The sequence below is a fragment of the Solanum verrucosum genome, unplaced genomic scaffold, assembly GCF_900185275.1.
Source record: "Solanum verrucosum unplaced genomic scaffold, falcon-dt-bn FXZP01000228.1, whole genome shotgun sequence".
NCBI classification, from domain to species: Eukaryota; Viridiplantae; Streptophyta; class Magnoliopsida; order Solanales; family Solanaceae; genus Solanum; species Solanum verrucosum.
Genome location: NW_026020210.1, coordinates 2725257 through 2743226, shown reverse-complemented (window position 1 = coordinate 2743226; position 17970 = coordinate 2725257). Strand labels below are relative to the sequence as shown.

Genomic DNA, 17970 nt, shown 5'->3' with positions numbered 1-17970 from the left:
TTAGTGGATGGTTATTGAGAAGTTATCTTAAGGAGTTATAAAACTGCCTTATTTGTGTTTATATGCAAAAATATATTTATTTTTGATATAAATTTTAAATACAAAATACTGATATATTTAGACTCCTTAGGTAAAATATATACTCATTTATAATAAATGAGTATATTAAAAATGATAAAATTGTGAATCCAATATCTGTAAAAATATATTTATTTTTTGATATAAATGTTAAATACAAAATACTGATATATTTAGACTCCTTGTGTAAAATATATACTCATTTATAATAAATGAGTATATTAAAAATGATAAAATCGTGAATCCAATTTTCCTTGATTAAATGATTTATAAAAAATGATTATTTAAAATTATATGTAGTTACGTATAAGTAAATGGGTCTAAATCTAAAATATCTAAAAGCTAAAATATACTAAAAAATTGTGGTATTGTAACTACCGTACAATTACATAGGATCTAATTGTAATTATTGATATGTTTCAATATTTATTTATTATTGATTATTTAAAATTATTTAACATTTAAAATTCAAAAAATTGTGGTAATGACATGTGTCATTTTTTCTTCTCCTTTTATATATAGATAGATGATATGATGATATAATGATATATGATAGTCATAATACATAAATATGACCTTTAATTGGCTTCAACTGACAATCTATACCCTCCAACTTCGAGTGTGCACAAGGAGACACTTAAACTTGTATGAAATTGAACAAATAGAGACATTCGTTCTATGTGGTGTCTTACATGACAATTTTGTATCCTATGTATTTTATGTCATGTAGGACACGTGTGTCTGCTTGTTCAATTTTGTACAAGTTTAAGTTAATTTAAAGGGCATGTTTATATGACGATGATATGATATGATGATTTTTTTTTTAAGAAACTACTAGTTGAAGTGCCTCAATAATGTGTTTGTTGATTAGTCACTTTCAAGATAGTTCAGGTCCATGTGAAGGAGAGTTAATAGTAGTACCTACCTGAAAGCCCTGCAATTATCAGCTTTCAATTCACTCTCAACCAATTTTCAGTCTACCTTGTAACTAAGAAATCTAGTGAAGAATTAATCAGTTATGGAAATCTTATCTATTATTGTGGACAAGGTAACAGATTGCTTGATCCAGCCAGTTACGCGAGGGATTGGGTATTTCTTTTACTACAAGAGAAACATCAGATCCATGGAAAATGAATCTGAAAAGCTGGAGGATATCAGAATTGGGGTGCATCAAAGAGCGGAAGCAAACCAGAGAAACTTACAAGTCATTTCACCCAATGTTGAGGCTTGGTTTACTAGTGTTGCTACCACTACTGCTGAGGTGGCAGCTGTAATGCGACGAGGTAGAATTAAGGTTGAAAGATATAATTGGTGTCCAAACTTGAAGTCACGTTACTCTCTGAGCAGGAGAGCTAAGAAAATTGCGTTGGAGTTGATTGAACTTCGAAATGAAGGTAAAGATTATGCTGTTTTCTGCTATCCTGCTGTTGGAAATGAACCTGTACCTATCAACAGTGCTGAGGAGTTTGATTCTAGAAAATTGCAAGAGGATGAGGTCATGGCAGCTTTGAACGATGACGGGGTCACTATTATTGGGATATGTGGTCTGGGTGGTGTTGGTAAGACGACACTGGCTGAGAAAATCAGACAAAAGGCGAAACAAGAAAGGTTGTTCAATGATGTTGTTATGTTAATTGTCAGTCAACAACCAGATCCTAAAAGAATTCAGGATGAGATCGCAAGAGGGGTCGGGCTTACATTAGAAGGGGATGATTTGTGGAGTCGTGGAGATCAGCTGCGTACAAGGTTAATGGATCACAACAGCCGTACTCTTGTAATCTTGGATGATGTTTGGGAGGCTCTTCATGATCTAGAGAAACTTGGAATTCCCACCGGTAGCAACCACAACTACCGGTGCAAAGTTATATTGACGACACGTCTCCGACCTGTTTGTGATATAATGAAGGCTCAGAAGATCATGGAAATTGGAACTTTACCTGAAGAGGAAGCATGGATCCTTTTCAAGGAGAAAATCGGTAATTCAGTCGACGATCCTTCTCTGCTTGACATAGCAAAAGATGTTTCCAAAGAATGCAAGGGGTTGCCGCTTGCAATTATTACAGTTGCAGGAGCACTAAAGCGTAAAACCAAGCCTTCTTGGGAGGATGCCCTTAAGCAATTACGTGGTGCAGAAACAAGAAATATCCCTGGAGTGCACACAAAGGTGTATAGACCTCTGAGGCTAAGTTATGATCACTTGGAAAGTGATGAAGCCAGGTACCTCTTTTTGCTTTGTTCTTTGTTTGAGGAAGATAGTGATATTTGGATTGAAGAATTACTTAGATATGGAATGGGGCTTGGCATTTTTTCAGAAATGAACAATTTAGAACATGCAAGAAATAGGGTGTGTCTTTTGATAGAAATATTGAAAGACAGTTTCTTGTTATGCCAAGGTTCAAACAAAAACTATGTCAAAATGCATGATGTGGTACGTGACGTGGCTATATATATTGCATCTGAGGAAGAGCATATATTTATGGTAAGGCATGATGTGAACTCAAAAGAGTTCCCCAAAAAAGACTCTTACGAGCAATACAATCACATGTCAATAGTTGCAAATGAATTTGAGGAGCTTCCTAGACCAATATTTTGCCCAAAACTGAAGCTTCTAATGCTGAAACTCTGTTTTGAAAATCTATTCAAATTACAGGATAATTTTTTTAATGACATGGGTGAACTCAAAGTCTTAAGCCTGAGTAGATATGATGAGTACTCCATTTGTCCTTTTCCAGCATCCATTCAGAGGTTATCGAGTTTGAGGACGCTGCGTCTGATTAATTTAAAGTTGGATGACATATCTATTATTGGGGAACTTGTCAATTTAGAAATTCTAAGCATAAGAGATACTCGGTTAGATGAGCTGCCAGAGGAGATAGGAAATTTGACCAAGTTAATTGTATTAGAGTTTTGGAATGAGAATAAAACACTTCAAAGGATTTCAACAGGTGTCTTATCAAGACTAGTTCGATTGGAGGAACTACATTTGGTGGGAGTAGAAGATTGTAGTTACTCCACCTTGAGGGAACTGGAATCCTTATCGAAATTGACTGCACTGACGTTAGATCAATGTGCCAGAGATGTGATTTACAATAAGTTGGTCCTTCCCTCCAAGTTGACACGTTACACTATTAAAGTGGGGTATGCTTACGAAGAGAGCATGGATGATTATGACAAGAGTATTGCTTTCCAGGTCATGGAGACCACCCCATTGGGTGATTGGATCTGCCACCTGTTGAAGGAGAGTGAATATGCAAATTCACATGGAGAGGGCTCTAATAATGTGTTGACTGAGTTGCAACTGAATGAATTTCAGAACATGAAATGTCTCCGCCTCTCTGATTGTGATTTAGTGACACATATATTCAACATCTCTCGGACGACACATGAAGTAATCAAGTTCCCCAATTTATATGAGTTGGAGCTTCAATCTCTGGTATGCCTCACTCACTTTTGCAGTGACAATGTTGACGGCATTGAGTTCCCTCAGTTACGGAAAATGACCTTCAGTTATTTACCTGAGTTCCAAAATTTGTGGCCTACGGTCAACAGCTCCATCACTCACTCAAATCCTCTTTTTGACGAAAAGGTTTGCTTCTTATCATAAAAAATAAAGACTTTTTTTAAAATATGAAATGAGCTTACTTTTTCAGTTTTTATTTTGAGGGTTTTTATGAATTTAATTTTACTTGAGCATTAAAGATATTTACTACACAAAGTCTATTCTTTCACTGTTAAATACAAATGAATCAGACATACTCTTTTTGAAGTTTATTTAAAAAAGGTTATATAGGGCTATATTTGATTCTTCTCACACATGAATTTTTTTTTGAATTTTTTATTCAACGGCTAAGTTTTTAATATGTCTCTTATATAAATTTATTTGCTTATCATTATTTGAGATTCTTATTCTTATTTCAATTTTTAGAGTGAAAATAAATAGATATGGAAAAAGAAGAAAAAAAGTAAGAATAAATTTAAGATATTTTTTTTGGTTGCTATATTGTAATTTATTTTTAAAAAAAGGGTAAAAAAAAAAATCCCTTAAATTACATGAAAGGAACAAAAATGTCCATTGTTTCCGACAATGACTTTGCCCTCAACACTTTGGTCCAAAAATTCCCTTGCCATTAATAGTTTGATCCAAAAATATCTCTATTGTTACTAAATAGGTCAAAATTTCCTTTTCCTAATAAATAAATTATTTCTTTTCTTTTTAACCAAATCTTATTCGTAAACTAATAGAAAATAACTTTTTTCTTCGTAATATCATTTTATCAATTTAAATACAATAATTTCATGCACCTTTTAACGGATAATATATGTCATAGTAAATCCATCATTAATTTTTACTTAAATAATTATAATAAAATAAATATTTTCAATTTTTTTTCGAATTGAAACACTTCTTAATAAAAAAAAATATTATTAGGAAAAGAATGTTATAAAAAAAATAAAAAAAAATAAAAAATAAAAAATAATAATATATATATATATATATATATTTATTAGGAAAAGTGACATTTTTGACCCTTTTCATTTATATTTTGTATCTGCAAAAATAAAAATAAAAATGAGACATCTATGATAAATTTTACAAGCAGATGTATAATACCCAAATTATTCATTGAATTAAGGAAAAATGAGCAAATATATTGCTCAATTTTGCGATTTAGAGCAGATATATACCTCTCGCTAATAAAGTGGTGCATATATACCCAACTGTCTAATACAAGGTGCATATTTACCCTCTTCGTTAACATATTTATATTTACTTAATTAAAACCTGAGGTCATACATTAATACATTATCTCAAAATAAATTTGGATATTAACCTGAGGTCATCAGAGATATCTATAAATTTCAAATTCTGAATCTTTATCTTCATTCTAAATTCTTTATTTTTTACGCCTCGATAGGATTAATAAGGTAAGACGTAGCCCCCTTGCTTGTACTTGTTCTTTTGAGGTTTGTTTTTATTATATATATATATTTCATAAGTAGATTTATTTTCTGATGCATGTGATCTTGTATTGTATATCATTTAAAAAGATTTTAAAGAATGTTATTCTGGAGATGCTTATAAAATACTTCTTTTGTTTGAGTAATTTGACCTTAAACGATTTCTTTCATATTTTGAAAAATAATGGTGTTTTTATGGGACGTTTCTAAAAAATGAACGGTTGAAACTATAATAATTGCTTTATAATACTTCAACGTTTGCAGGTTTCTTGTCCCAACTTGGAAGAGCTAATCATCTGGAAACTTGAAAGCATCAGTGCTCTATGCTCTCACCAAATTCCAACTGCCTACTTCAGCAAACTTGAAACATTGGAAGCATCGTATTGTAGAAACTTGAGAAACTTGATGTCTCCAACAGTGGCTCGGGGTGCACTGAATCTACGAAGAATACGAATATACAATTGTGTGTCAATGGAAGAAGTGATCACAGAAGAGGAACAGCAAGGAGAAGAAATCATGACCTTATTTCCTCTGTTGGAAATGTTGGAGCTTGAAGAACTGCCTAAGCTGAGGCATTTCTTTCTGACAAAGCGTGTTACTGAATTTCCATTTCTCAGAGAAGTGAGAATTCGTGACTGCCCTGAAATGCAGACGTTTGTCCAACATGGAATATCTGTCAGTACACCGAGTCTCGAAAGTGTGAACAATGATGATGAGGTGAAAGTAGTTGATGATCTCAATAAAGCCATGTTCAATTCTAAGGTTTGTCTTGTGCCTCTAGCTGTATAACTAATTATTATATATATATATATATATATGAAGTTAAATGGCAGTTTCTTCAACTGTCGCATTGTTTTGTTTAAGTAGAAAAGGTTAAAGATGAAGAAATCCACAAGTATAGTAACTTGGAGCTCCAAGTGTATTTGCAACAAAATAATAAAGTTTGCTACTTCATCCTTTCAACGCTTGCAGGTTTCTTGTCCGAGCCTGGAATTTCTATGTATCAATAAGGCTAACAGTATAAATTCTCTATACTCTCATCAACATCCTACTGCCTACTTTAGCAAACTTGAAAAATTGGAACTATGGCATTGTGGAAAATTGAGAAACTTGATGTCTCCATCAGTGGCCAGAAGTCTTCTGAATCTCCGAATACTAGCTATATATGATTGTCAATCAATGGAAGAAGTGATCACAAAAGAGGAACAACAAGGAGAACGAATCATGACCTTATTTCCCCGGTTGGAAGACCTGAGTCTAGACAATCTGCCTAAGCTGGGGCATTTCTTTCCGACGGAGCATGCTCTTAAATTTCCATTTCTCAGAGAAGTGTGGATTGATGATTGCCCGAAAATGAAGACGTTTGTCCAACAGGGAATATCTGTGAACACACCGAGTCTCGAAAATGTGAACAATGATGATGAGGTGAAAGTAGTTGACCTCAATAAAGCCATGTTCCATTCTAAGGTTTGTCTTGTGCCTCTAGTTGTATAACTAATTATTATTATTATTATTATTATTATTATTATTATTATTATATATATATATATATATATTTGTGTCATACATTAATACATTATCTCAAAAAATAATGTAGAATTTGATTGGTGAGACGTAGGTCCCTCGTCAGTTTTGTAGTTAACTACTGTTAAGTGTGAACGACTTTGTTTCTTGCAATATTATTGGTGTTCCAAGACCAACTCATCCACCACCACGTGTCAAGTTAAATAGTGTCACATAAAAATAGGACAGATGAAGTAATATTATTAGCCTTTTTTGTATTCAGTATCCGTATTAAAGTCCAACTAATTTGAATTCACACAATATACAGACATTCAAGTTCGTAACATGTGACTAAAAAAGAAGCAATCTCATTTACCGCACCATATAGATAAGTGTGATATTGACCGTTACCTCTAAAAGAAAATGAAGTTTAATGGCAGTTTCTTCAAATGTCTCATTGTTTTGTTTAAGTAGAAAAAGGTTAAAGATGAATAAATCCACAAGTATAGTAATTTAGAGCTCCAAGTGAATTTGCAACAAAATAATAAAGTTTGCTACTTCATCCCTTCAACGTTTGCAGGTTTCTTGTCCGAGCCTGGAATATCTATATATCGAGAAGACTAACAGTATAAGTGCTCTATACTCTCATCAACATCCAACTGCCCACTTTAGCAACCTTGAAACATTGGAACTATGGCATTGTGGAAAATTGAGAAACTTGATGTCTCCATCAGTGGCCAGAAGTCTTCTGAATAACCGAATACTAGCTATATATGATTGTCAATCAATGGAAGAAGTGATCACAAAAGAGGAATAACAAGGAGAAGTAATCATGACCTTATTTCCCCTGTTGGAAGACTTGGGTCTTGAACAGCTACCTAAGCTGGGGCATTTCTTTCTGACGGAGCATGCTCTTAAATTTCCATTTCTCATAAGAGTGTGGATTGATGATTGCCCAGAAATGAAGACGTTTGTCCAACAGGGAATATCTGTGAGTACACCAAGTCTCGAATGCTTGAATGATGATTATGAAGTGAAAGTAGATGATCTCAATAAATGGACAACAGAGGTTCAATTCTAAGGTTTGTCTAGTGCCGCTAGCTGTATAACTAATTAACTCTAGTGCTCTCTTTCCGTCTTAACTTTATAGTAATATTCAGATACTTATTTATGTTTGTCAATTGAAGCAACTTCCTTCTACAATAATTTTAATTAGAAATCTGAAGCATCACTATTCTTTGCTCCCAGGAACAAAAAGCTAGCCAAGGCACAACCAATGGTGACAAATCTGAAGCTATTGTTGGCGACAAATCTGAAGCTTCCGATGACTACGAAAGGGTGAAACGTGATTTTGGGTTGATGGTTGTTGGCATGATAGACATCTAAATAATTGTATATATTAATGTAATTATATAGTGTTATAAATTAGTATTATCATATAGATTTGTTGTAGAATCAGAGAAATAAATATTGTGATAGAATAGGTGATTTGGAGGGATAACAAATCAGGTTTAGAGGGATTGAAAAGCAGATTTATAGAGATAGAATAGTTGATCTTTAGGGATAGGAATGACAGACTTTAGAGATGTGTAATCTTTATACTCTCTATATAATGGAAAGACTCTCTCACTTTGAGAGGCATTCAACAGAAAACTGAGAATGGCAACAATGCCAAACCTACTCATGGCAGAAGCTAGTGATGTCTATGAATCCAAAGCTAGCTAGGAAGGAAATAAGTATTCGATGAAATAGTCCAAGTAAATACGTATTTGATGAAATAGTCCAAGTTAGATCGAACATCACCTGATACTACAGCGTGGTTTGTTAATTTTTGAAAGAAGGGGCAGATCTTGAAGAAGTGACGCGAGCCTACTGCCTAGAGTAGCAGCCTATTGCGTTTTGTCAGGCCGCTTTGATATCTTATTAGTCGAGCTTGAATCTGCATGTGGTTCTAAATTCTTCTTTCATTACATTTAATATCTAACATGTAGCGTATTTTCTCAAGACATCTTGCATTCTATATCGTTTTGAGAGATTTTAATGCACACTTTTTTGAGTGTACGTTCATCCATATTTAATCGAGGTCTATCTATAGCATCAAAAGAAAGCCTATAAATAGTTATCTTACTGCTTGTGATGGGTATGTTATATTGTATTTTGGCTCAATATTGGGTCCAAAAGGTCTTTAATATTGAGACAAAAACATATTAGGTGTAAACAAGATGAATGAACAATGTTTTGGCATGTGAACTGAAGAATAAAAGTGAAGTCTTTGTTTAAAAATTCTTCTTTGATTTTTGTAGTCACCAGTTGCCTACAATTATTATTTTGATTGCTCATTGCTAATGGCATTCTTGTATATTTCAAAGCTCCAAGCATTATCTGCTCAAGACTATTGTGATGTCAGTTAACATCTAACATGCATTTATCCCTTTTTTATAGCCATGGTGCCTATGTCGGCTTGCACGCACGTTAGTTGACTCAACTTGTAACTATATGGGGTAGCATTGACTTGTACTTTCCAGTAAAATACATTGATAATGTAAGAGTTGTTTACATTGCCGGTGTATTCAAGTAAAATTCTTATTTGAAATGTCACTCAGACATGTGAGATTCTATCATTTCCTTCAATTTGTGAGTTCTCTTATACTAAAATTTGTTGGCTTTTGTGTGTTTGATTAATTTGCACAAGAGCATAAACACAAGCGCCAATAGTAGATACTAAACCACCACAAAACAACATAGTTGTTGATCAAAACAAGGATGTTTATGAATCTTTGTCATCTTTGTTTTGGCCTTCACAATCTTTGTCAGTGCACTCTCACTAGGCAAGTTCCTTCTCTTTTCATTTCACTTTCATATTTTGAGCTATAATTTGAAATTCTCTCTTATCAATTAACTGACTCATTCCTTAACTAGTTGTGTCACTGATTCGTTGTATTGTCTACACGTATTTGGTTACAGGTGGTGTAGGCATAGAAGACACGATTATAAGGATCGAGAAAGGGCAGTATATGGGGTTTGATAACATCTGTGCACATAATCCTAAAGTATTGTATAACTAGTGTTGTTATGAACTTCTTGTAACAGATTTTGAATTTATTTGCAAAAGAAGTTGGTTTGTGATGGATTTGATCCTTGATCTCCCAAGGTCTATTTTCGCCTTCACTAATCACTAAGTCACAATGTTTATCCTAAAAATGGTACAATTAAATTTAAATGAGTTCAAGAGCACGTGTCTCAATTAAACTTTAATAGTGTGGTGGGGGGTTAGGCTTGACCCGTACCATGTCTATAACATCCAAAAAGTTATAAAAGCAGAGGGGGACATGGACCTAACCTAACCTAACCTATGATAGAGAACAACGAGGATAATCTAAACAATCTATAGAATGGCTATAATGGCATAGATTTTCATATTATAAGCAAAATACAATGGTTCAACTTTAAAAAATTACATTTGTCGTATCTTTGGAGTATATATTATATAATAAACGGTATATAATTTTGAAGCAAATCAACTAGGTTTTGGAACTATTGTTCCTATACCACATATGACCCAATAATTTGTAGACCATGAAAAAAGATTTATGAGTAAAACATATAATTTTACTTAAAATAATATTTCATTGTTTTACTTTAACATTGAAACTACTGAAGAAGTTCACATTGTAACTACTCATCCTAAGCAATGTGAAATGAAATAAACTATTTTATGAAGCATTTAATGTCAATCTTAATCATGCAACCATCCAATTTGTTATTATTTTATCCTACCTCTCAACAAACCAACTACAGCAAGTAGTAGATTTTCTATATAGATAAAAAGATCAGAACCAAAAGGACAAAATTAAAGAAGGAATTTTTAAGCATAAGATGCCATTATAGTTCAAAAATAGTTAGTTGGTTAAGTGTAATGATCTATCATTTCTTGTTCTCAGCTTGCTTTTTTGGTCAATGATGTTCTAATCTTGATTGCCTCAAAAGGGTGCTGCTGGTTTATAAATATACCAATTGATGGCTGAAATAGGGAAGGCATTGACAGGATATGTAGTTGGAGTGATTGTTCTAGCTTTTGCACTTTTCGCGTCTGCTGAGCGAATTGCAAATGATGCAACAAGTGATGACTTTGAATCAGGACTGTTCAAGCTTCTGCTTCACAAGGCTAAAATGCATTACCAACATTTTTGGCCCGTAAGTACACGTAAACATCAAGATTTTTTGTAAGGATCATTTTGTTTAATTGACAACTTGAAGGTGTAGCCGTTTATGTGATCTTGTGGTAGATGTTATTACTCAAGTGTGATATGTATTTCAGGACTTGGAATTTGGGTGGAGAGTAATTGTTGGTTCTGTCGTTGGATTCTTTGCTGTCATTTTTGGGAGTTTAGGAGATGATAGGGGAGATGGTATCTTTGTTCCCATGCTTATTTTGATCATTGGGTTTGATCCAATAGCATCAACTGCAATTTCAATATGTAAGAATCAAATATTCATAATCATCATGCTTGTCTTGCTTGTATGCTGATTTGTGACTCCCAAGTTTATGCTAGATTATTTCTCGCGCTAATACTTCTTGTTTCACTTCACTGTGTATATTATCGTTGTTGTTATATTCTGTTTTCTTTGTCAGGTATGATAACAGGTGTATCAGTGGCAACTGTGTTGCTAAGCCATCCAATAATTGAACACCCTATCATTGATTCTGATCTAGCCCTTCTTTTAACACCAATGCTGTTGCTAGGGATCAGTATCGGAGTTGTTCTTAACGTTATTTTTGCTGAGTGGATAGTTATAGTTATGTTGATCATTCTTATCATAGGTAACGATGATTCAGCTGTGATTCCTACCCATATTGTCGATATAGCTTTCCTGATTGGTTAAGGGACTTCAGTTCCATCAACTAGGTCATTCTTCAAGGGTGTTGAAGCATGGAAAGAAGAAAACAGAATGGATAAGGTTAATCTCTTTGAACCTTCTTTCTGATTGTAATGTGCATTAGAAATATGTGTTTTTTCTGATAAATTGTTCGCTCGTGTTTCTTTTACGTTCAGATGGCCGCCAAATACTTGGTACCTCCCAGTGAGTATTTGTCACAACCCAAGGTACACCCTAGGCGTAGCATGGTGTAAAGGACCCTGAGAGACCCTACACAAGCCACTTAGCATACATTAAACAAGATAATAGAAATTCGAGAGAATTTAAAAGACAATTCATATCAAATAGTTTCATAAAATGAAGCGGAAGTCTATATAGTCTCAAAGTCATCTAGTACATCAAGAGTGATCGGGACGTAACCCGTACATCACATACAATCCCTGATAAAGAAAAGACATAAAGCAACAAAATGAATGCCGTCCTCAAACCATGAGGACTCACCAAGTCTTCAAATGCTCTAAGTGTAGCTACTAGCCACGAGTGGAGGGAGAAGAGTCACCACGCCCTAGTCCCTACATTTGGGGAAAATGTAGGCAAGAGTATGTGTTAGTACAAATATGTACCAAGTATGATAGCAATGCATAAAAGTTATGTAAATCATGCTAAACAGACATTTTTATGATATGCATAGACCAAGTTAAACATAAGGTAAGAGTATGAAAACATAAAGCATAATCATGGTCAATGCAAATAAACATTGAGATACTTCTTGAAGTAACCTTAGTTCATTATTGTGGGAGATTTACCTTTTTATCGACACAGAGACCATGTGAGCTAAAACATGGAATCCGGTGTCTACCCCACACCGAAAAGAGGTGTTCTTACTTGTCAAGGTAAGAACCATGAACTTCTAGCTTATGTGGATCCACTAGCTAATGTCTATCTAGACAACCTATGGTGGCACATAGTTTATGGGACATTGGTAATCGCCACTTGTCCACTCGGTGCTAAGCATAAATCCCACGGAATCTTGATTAGTCTTATCTTTTCTTAACATTCATGAGGCATTGGTAATTGCCTCTTGTCTTATCATTGGAGGTCATGGGTAATCGCCTCTTGCCTCATTATTAGAATAGCTCCTTAACATTGGTTCATTTTAGGTGAGAAAGTCTTTCAACCTTAAGAACCCTTTATGTGAGAAAATCCTTTCACAATCTTACTTTCATGTGTATGTGAGAAAATCCTTTCACAATCTTACTTTCATGTGTATGTGAGAAATCCTTTCACAACAACAACATGGATGCTTCACTCTCAAAGCAAATCTTAAAACATTTTCATCAATTTCATAAGAACATGCATATTTTCATAATTTCATGTGTTCAAGGATGGGTTCACTGACCGTGGACTCTTCCACCGTCCTTGAACCCTTCCTTCCATTCTTGAACCCTTCCTTACAAGTCCTTTTTTTTTTGAGGTGTTAAGTATTGGAACACAGAACCATATGAGGAAGAAGACGAAAATGAAGGTTTGACAATGTGAACACAGATTGCTTAAATTCTCTACTCTTATCATGTAAGTATCAACAGAGATATTTGACCAGTTAGTAATGTGAAACTGCAACAGATGCTGGTGCTGAAGATATTATGTACAAACTTCTGCCTAGAGGTCCAAGAATTAGAAATGAAGAGGTGATCACTTTCATATTTGTCGCTATCAATTTACTTGACTACCTACATGCTCAATGTCTAATTTTTCATAAACAAACATTACCTCAAGTTATTTTGAACTTGATGTGCCTTTCGCTATACTGGAATGCTGACTTCTTGAGCTTCTCCAGGTTGTGTATACGAAGGATTTCAGCATACTTATTGCTGTGTGGGTCATTTTCCTCGTTCTGCATATTGTTAAGGTTTATTGCTTTAAATTGCTTCTCTGTTTATAATACCTTCACATTTTCAGGACCATCTTCTGCACTATTAACTTTCTGACTAGAAGCTATCATTTTTTGGGTGCAGACATATACATCAACTTGTTCAACGACATATTGGATCTTAAATCTCTTACAGGTACTTATTGTTTGAAATGTAAACTATACTGTCTGTGTGTTTTCTCCAATTTTCACTCACCTGTTCCTGCTTCGGGTTGATATAGGAGGTATTAGCTTCTTCATATTCAAGAATATTTGTTTTCTACTTTTCAGGTCCCTGTTGCTGTAGGAGTTTCTGCATATGAAGCAGTTTGCTTGTATAACGGAACGAGGGTGGTCATGTCAAGTGGAAAAGAAGTAATAACCATGTATATGGGAAACAGGGTGGTCATGTCAAGTGGCAAAGAAGTGATAACCTGGAAAGCGCATCAGTTGATCCTTTACTGTTGCTGTAGTTTTTTGGCAGGTATAGTTGGTGGTCTGCTAGGTCTTCATCGAGGATTCATTTTGGTTCCATTGTTTCTACAACTAGGGATGTTGCCTCAGGTGCATCTTTTGTTTCTCCTGATCACTCTTGTTTTAGAAAGATCAGCTTTTTTGACTTCCAAGTTGCAACTATTGACACATTGCAAATGCAGGTTTCTAGCACCACTGCTAACTTTATGATGATATTCTCCTCTTCCATGTCCGTCATACAGTATTACTTACTAGGACACTTTCCAGTACCATATGGTAAGGACAGATCTACGTTGGTTTTTATTGTTGATAGTTGAGCAATCATATATTCTCTCACTATCTTGCAGCCTTGTATTTCGTAGCTGTGACCACTGTTGCTGCCTTGGTAGGACGCCATGTCGTAGATGAAATAATTCGCACTGTTAATAGAGTATCTGTGATCATCTTTATCTTGGCCTTCACAATCTTTGTTGGCGCAGTCTCATTAGGCAAGTTCCTTCTCTTTTCATTTGTTTGCATATTTTAAGCTATAATTTGAAACTATCGCGCAACAATTAACTGACTGGTTCCTTCACTAGTTGTGGCACTGATTTCATCGTATTGGTTACAGGTGGTGTAGGCATAGCAGACGCGATTAAGAGGATCAAGAAAGGGCAGTATATGGGGTTTGATAACATCTGTGCATATAAGCCTTAAGTTTTGTATAACTGGTGTTTTTCTGGAGTTGTTATAACAGATTTTGATTGTATTTGCAAAAAGAAGTTGGTATGTTATGGATTTGATCCTGTCTTTTGTAACGCATGGCAAAAAATTACGAATTCACGTGCCCCATAAATTCATTTTTCGCCATGGTGTGGTTTGAGGAGAGGTAGAAATAGACCATGTATTGGGAAGAATATGATTAACCAAGACATAACACCACATGTAACTTATAAAGGACATAAATGTAGGAAGATTAGGGTAAAAGGTTTAGTAGATAATCGACAATTAGAGCAAAAGGTTAAAAGGACCTCTTTGGCTGTCAACCCAGAATGATAAACAACGCAAAAGACACACTGCTAGGAATTTAAGACATGCATAAAACTTGCCAAACATAGAACAGGGAGGTTGGAATTACATCCATTATAGCGAGGAGTCTGTCAACATATCACACAAAATTAACGCCAATATGAATTATTGATAGGCAGAGGCACCACAATACATGTCAGTATATATTGGAAAGGAGCAAGTGCCCCATCCTAATTCATTCAGTCAACATAGAAACATCCCAAAAGTTAACAAAAACGTAACACTATTTGAACTTAGAACACCAAACCAAGCCATGGGTAAGGCTTTTTAATACTAGGAGGAAGAATATCACATCCTCACTTCTTTCCGCTCTTTTTCAGGCCAGCACCACCAATGGACCCTTTCTGAGCCTTTGCCTTGAGCTCCTTCAGGGCCTGCAAGGTCACAAAGAGAGGGTTAATTGAGCCATAATGATTAGTCTATCACAAGCTGCAATGACAAGAAGAATGAGTTACCTTTTCTTCTTCCTTCTTCTTTGCAAGAAAAGCCTTGTCATTCTGCAGATGAATCAAACACGTACAAGTTAAAGAGAGCAGCAAGTATCACATGTAAGGCTCATGAGCCAGAGACGGAATTAATCTAGTGGATACCAAATTCTGAGCATGAAGCATAATCCATAACAAAGGTTTCATTATTAGTCACCTGTTCTCCCTTATTCATAACTTAGATACCAATAAATATCCCGACAAACAGAGAATCTCTGAATGTGTGTCCATCTAAAGATATATTCCTCAAAATAGCCGAAGATCTTGCATAACAATCTCTATTAGCTTCACTGATCTAGATATGTCAATGACAGTATATGGGGCAGGGATAGAACTGTGACATATCCACCCTGCTTTGCACCTATCAATTAACTATGACTCAAATCCAAACTAGTTAGGTTGACCTACTTGAGTCCTTATTCTGGTCACCCTTCCCCACACCCACATCAACAAAAAAGAATGGTGCACCCTATCTGTACTGCTTGCAACCCTACTGAAAAACCAACCTAACTCACACAAATTCCCCATAAATGTATAAATGTTTTTTGCCTTCTACGTCAGGCCAATTCTTCTTCCATGAGGGACTTCAATGAAGCCATTTTTTTATTTTCCATTCATTGTATCGACCATTCAGACCCTCTATCTGTCCCTGATGAAAGACAGGATGAAACCTTTTTCCTTTGATGTTCCTTTTCCTCCTTAAATATCTTTTCTATTTTCAAAGATCTTCCAGAACCAAATAATAACTTTTTTTAATGCAGATACAAAATATACCTTTATTATTTGCAAAATAGTTGCTAGAGTCTAATAGCATGTTTTCTTCTGCAGACTGTATCCCTTACCAACCTTCTCCTTGCTATCTATAGGGCTGAGGAATAACTATAACCACAAATTCTAAGACCTATAGCTTGTCTACATCTCTATTAAAATTATCCAGCAGTATCTTAGTGCTCGTTTTTTCATCAAGAGAAAATTATTTCTGATCACTTATCCCAAAACAGAACAGAAAAATTCAGCTGACACACACACACACACACGCTTAGCGCCAATCCCAAATTAATTTAGGTCCAGTACACAAATCCTTTATTCCAATTCAAACAATCCATCACCCATAAATACAGACTATATCTATCCAAACAAAAGACCAAATCACCATTACCCATATTTGAAACAAAAGTGTCTATCAGCAACAACCTATTGACCCCATAAAGATGGGATAAGGTTTGGTTACATCATATCCTACCCTCCCCAAACCCCCACTTGTAAGATTACACCGTTGTTGTCGTTAATATATTAAATAAACAAATTGTAGTTAAAACACAAGATCTACAAAATAACAGAAGAATCTATACAACCAAACATCAGGTAAAATTATCACAAAAAAAGATATTTCATGAATTACCTCATCATACTCCTTCTTTTCACTCTTTGGTGCCTTCAAAGGCTTTGCTTTTCCACCTATTCAACAAAACCAAAATCAATATAGTTCTTATAGCTTTTCTCACACCCTTTTGAAAAAAAATCAACCCCAAATCAATTAGGTCAACTATAAGCACAAAAAAATCAAATCTAACAAATTATATCCATTTGAACATAGCTCGACAATAAAACAACAAAAAAAAATTCAAAAAAATAATAATCAAATCTTTCAAGAACAATACAAGGTTTGTTATACAACGAAAAAAGATCAAATCTGTACCTTGCTTGGAAGACATGGTTGATTTTCTAGGGTTAAGAGTTTGGATCTGTTGATGAAAACTCTCTCCTAACCCAAATAAGCTTTTTTTGTAAAGTGGCGTTGTAATTTTGATGGATTGTGCCAAGATTTATACTAATATTTTTTTTTATTGTATCATTGGAGTAGGAATAAAAGTAGTGGTTTTTTACTATTTTATCCTCTTTATTGAAGTGTGTGAATAAGAGATTTGAGGGGTTTATTAGGTATTTGAATGAAGGAATAAGCCAATTGGGAGGTAGGGCTAGCATATTCCTTGAGCAACTTGCCTTCTTCTGGTTTCGGCACCTCGATTAATTCCACGAAATATTAGTTATCTCTTATTAACACTACGTACTAGGTAACTCTGTTTACCAAAACTAAGACAAATGAAAAGAATGCATACGGTTTTCTCTTCTTTTTTTTCCACTTTAATTACTTATTACTCAACTATAATAATATTTAGGATCAATCTATAATTTACAACAAAAAAAATTAGTCTGAATTTCGGATCATTCTTTGTTATATTGAGCGTTAATTAGAATAATATTTGATTCATTGGCTCGTTTTCAGAAAATTCTTCGATTCTTGTTAAGATTATAGGAATTATTTTAGGCATAGTCTCAATTTATATCATTCAACACTCACTGAATCGTTTAAATTTAAGAGCATGTTTAATGTTGTCGCCATCAAAGAAGGTGTCCAAACCATATATTTGTTGTGATACTAGAAAAAAATCAGCACATTTTTAATTTTCAGTATTAACAAATGAATGAAGTGGGTGTTGGACTTTGATTCACTTCATGAAGTCCTTACTCCTGCACAATATTGTTAATCATAATTCTTAGATTGTCAATCAACACTCTCCAATGTCCATCTTGGCATAACCAAGTTATTATTGG

The 17970-nt window shown here is 34.5% G+C and overlaps 2 protein-coding genes and 1 long non-coding RNA gene across 3 annotated transcripts; 2 read left to right on the top strand and 1 right to left on the bottom strand.

Annotated features, from left to right (window-relative positions):
* Positions 1-1096: 1096 nt before the first annotated feature.
* Positions 1097-7926, top strand: LOC125830368 (disease resistance protein RPS2-like). The gene is given in 6 exon segments (XM_049509552.1): positions 1097-3664; positions 5302-5799; positions 6010-6504; positions 7121-7599; positions 7601-7622; positions 7789-7926. Coding segments are annotated over 6 exon segments (4200 nt in total).
* Positions 7927-10439: 2513 nt separating this feature from the next.
* LOC125830367 (sulfite exporter TauE/SafE family protein 3-like) lies at positions 10440-14497 on the top strand. Its single transcript, XM_049509551.1, has 12 exons — positions 10440-10734; positions 10859-11018; positions 11174-11362; positions 11426-11499; positions 11595-11645; positions 13026-13124; positions 13247-13327; positions 13434-13484; positions 13619-13891; positions 13984-14077; positions 14149-14289; positions 14412-14497. Exons 1-12 carry the CDS (start codon positions 10558-10560, stop codon positions 14495-14497), a joined length of 1476 nt encoding a protein of 491 aa, XP_049365508.1. The 5' UTR covers positions 10440-10557.
* Positions 14498-14948: 451 nt separating this feature from the next.
* Positions 14949-17194, bottom strand: LOC125830467 (uncharacterized). Its single transcript, XR_007443143.1, has 4 exons — positions 17054-17194; positions 16757-16812; positions 15325-15366; positions 14949-15243 (listed from the first exon to the last, which is right to left on the bottom strand). It is a non-coding gene; the product is annotated as an uncharacterized LOC125830467 (long non-coding RNA).
* Positions 17195-17970: the final 776 nt, after the last annotated feature.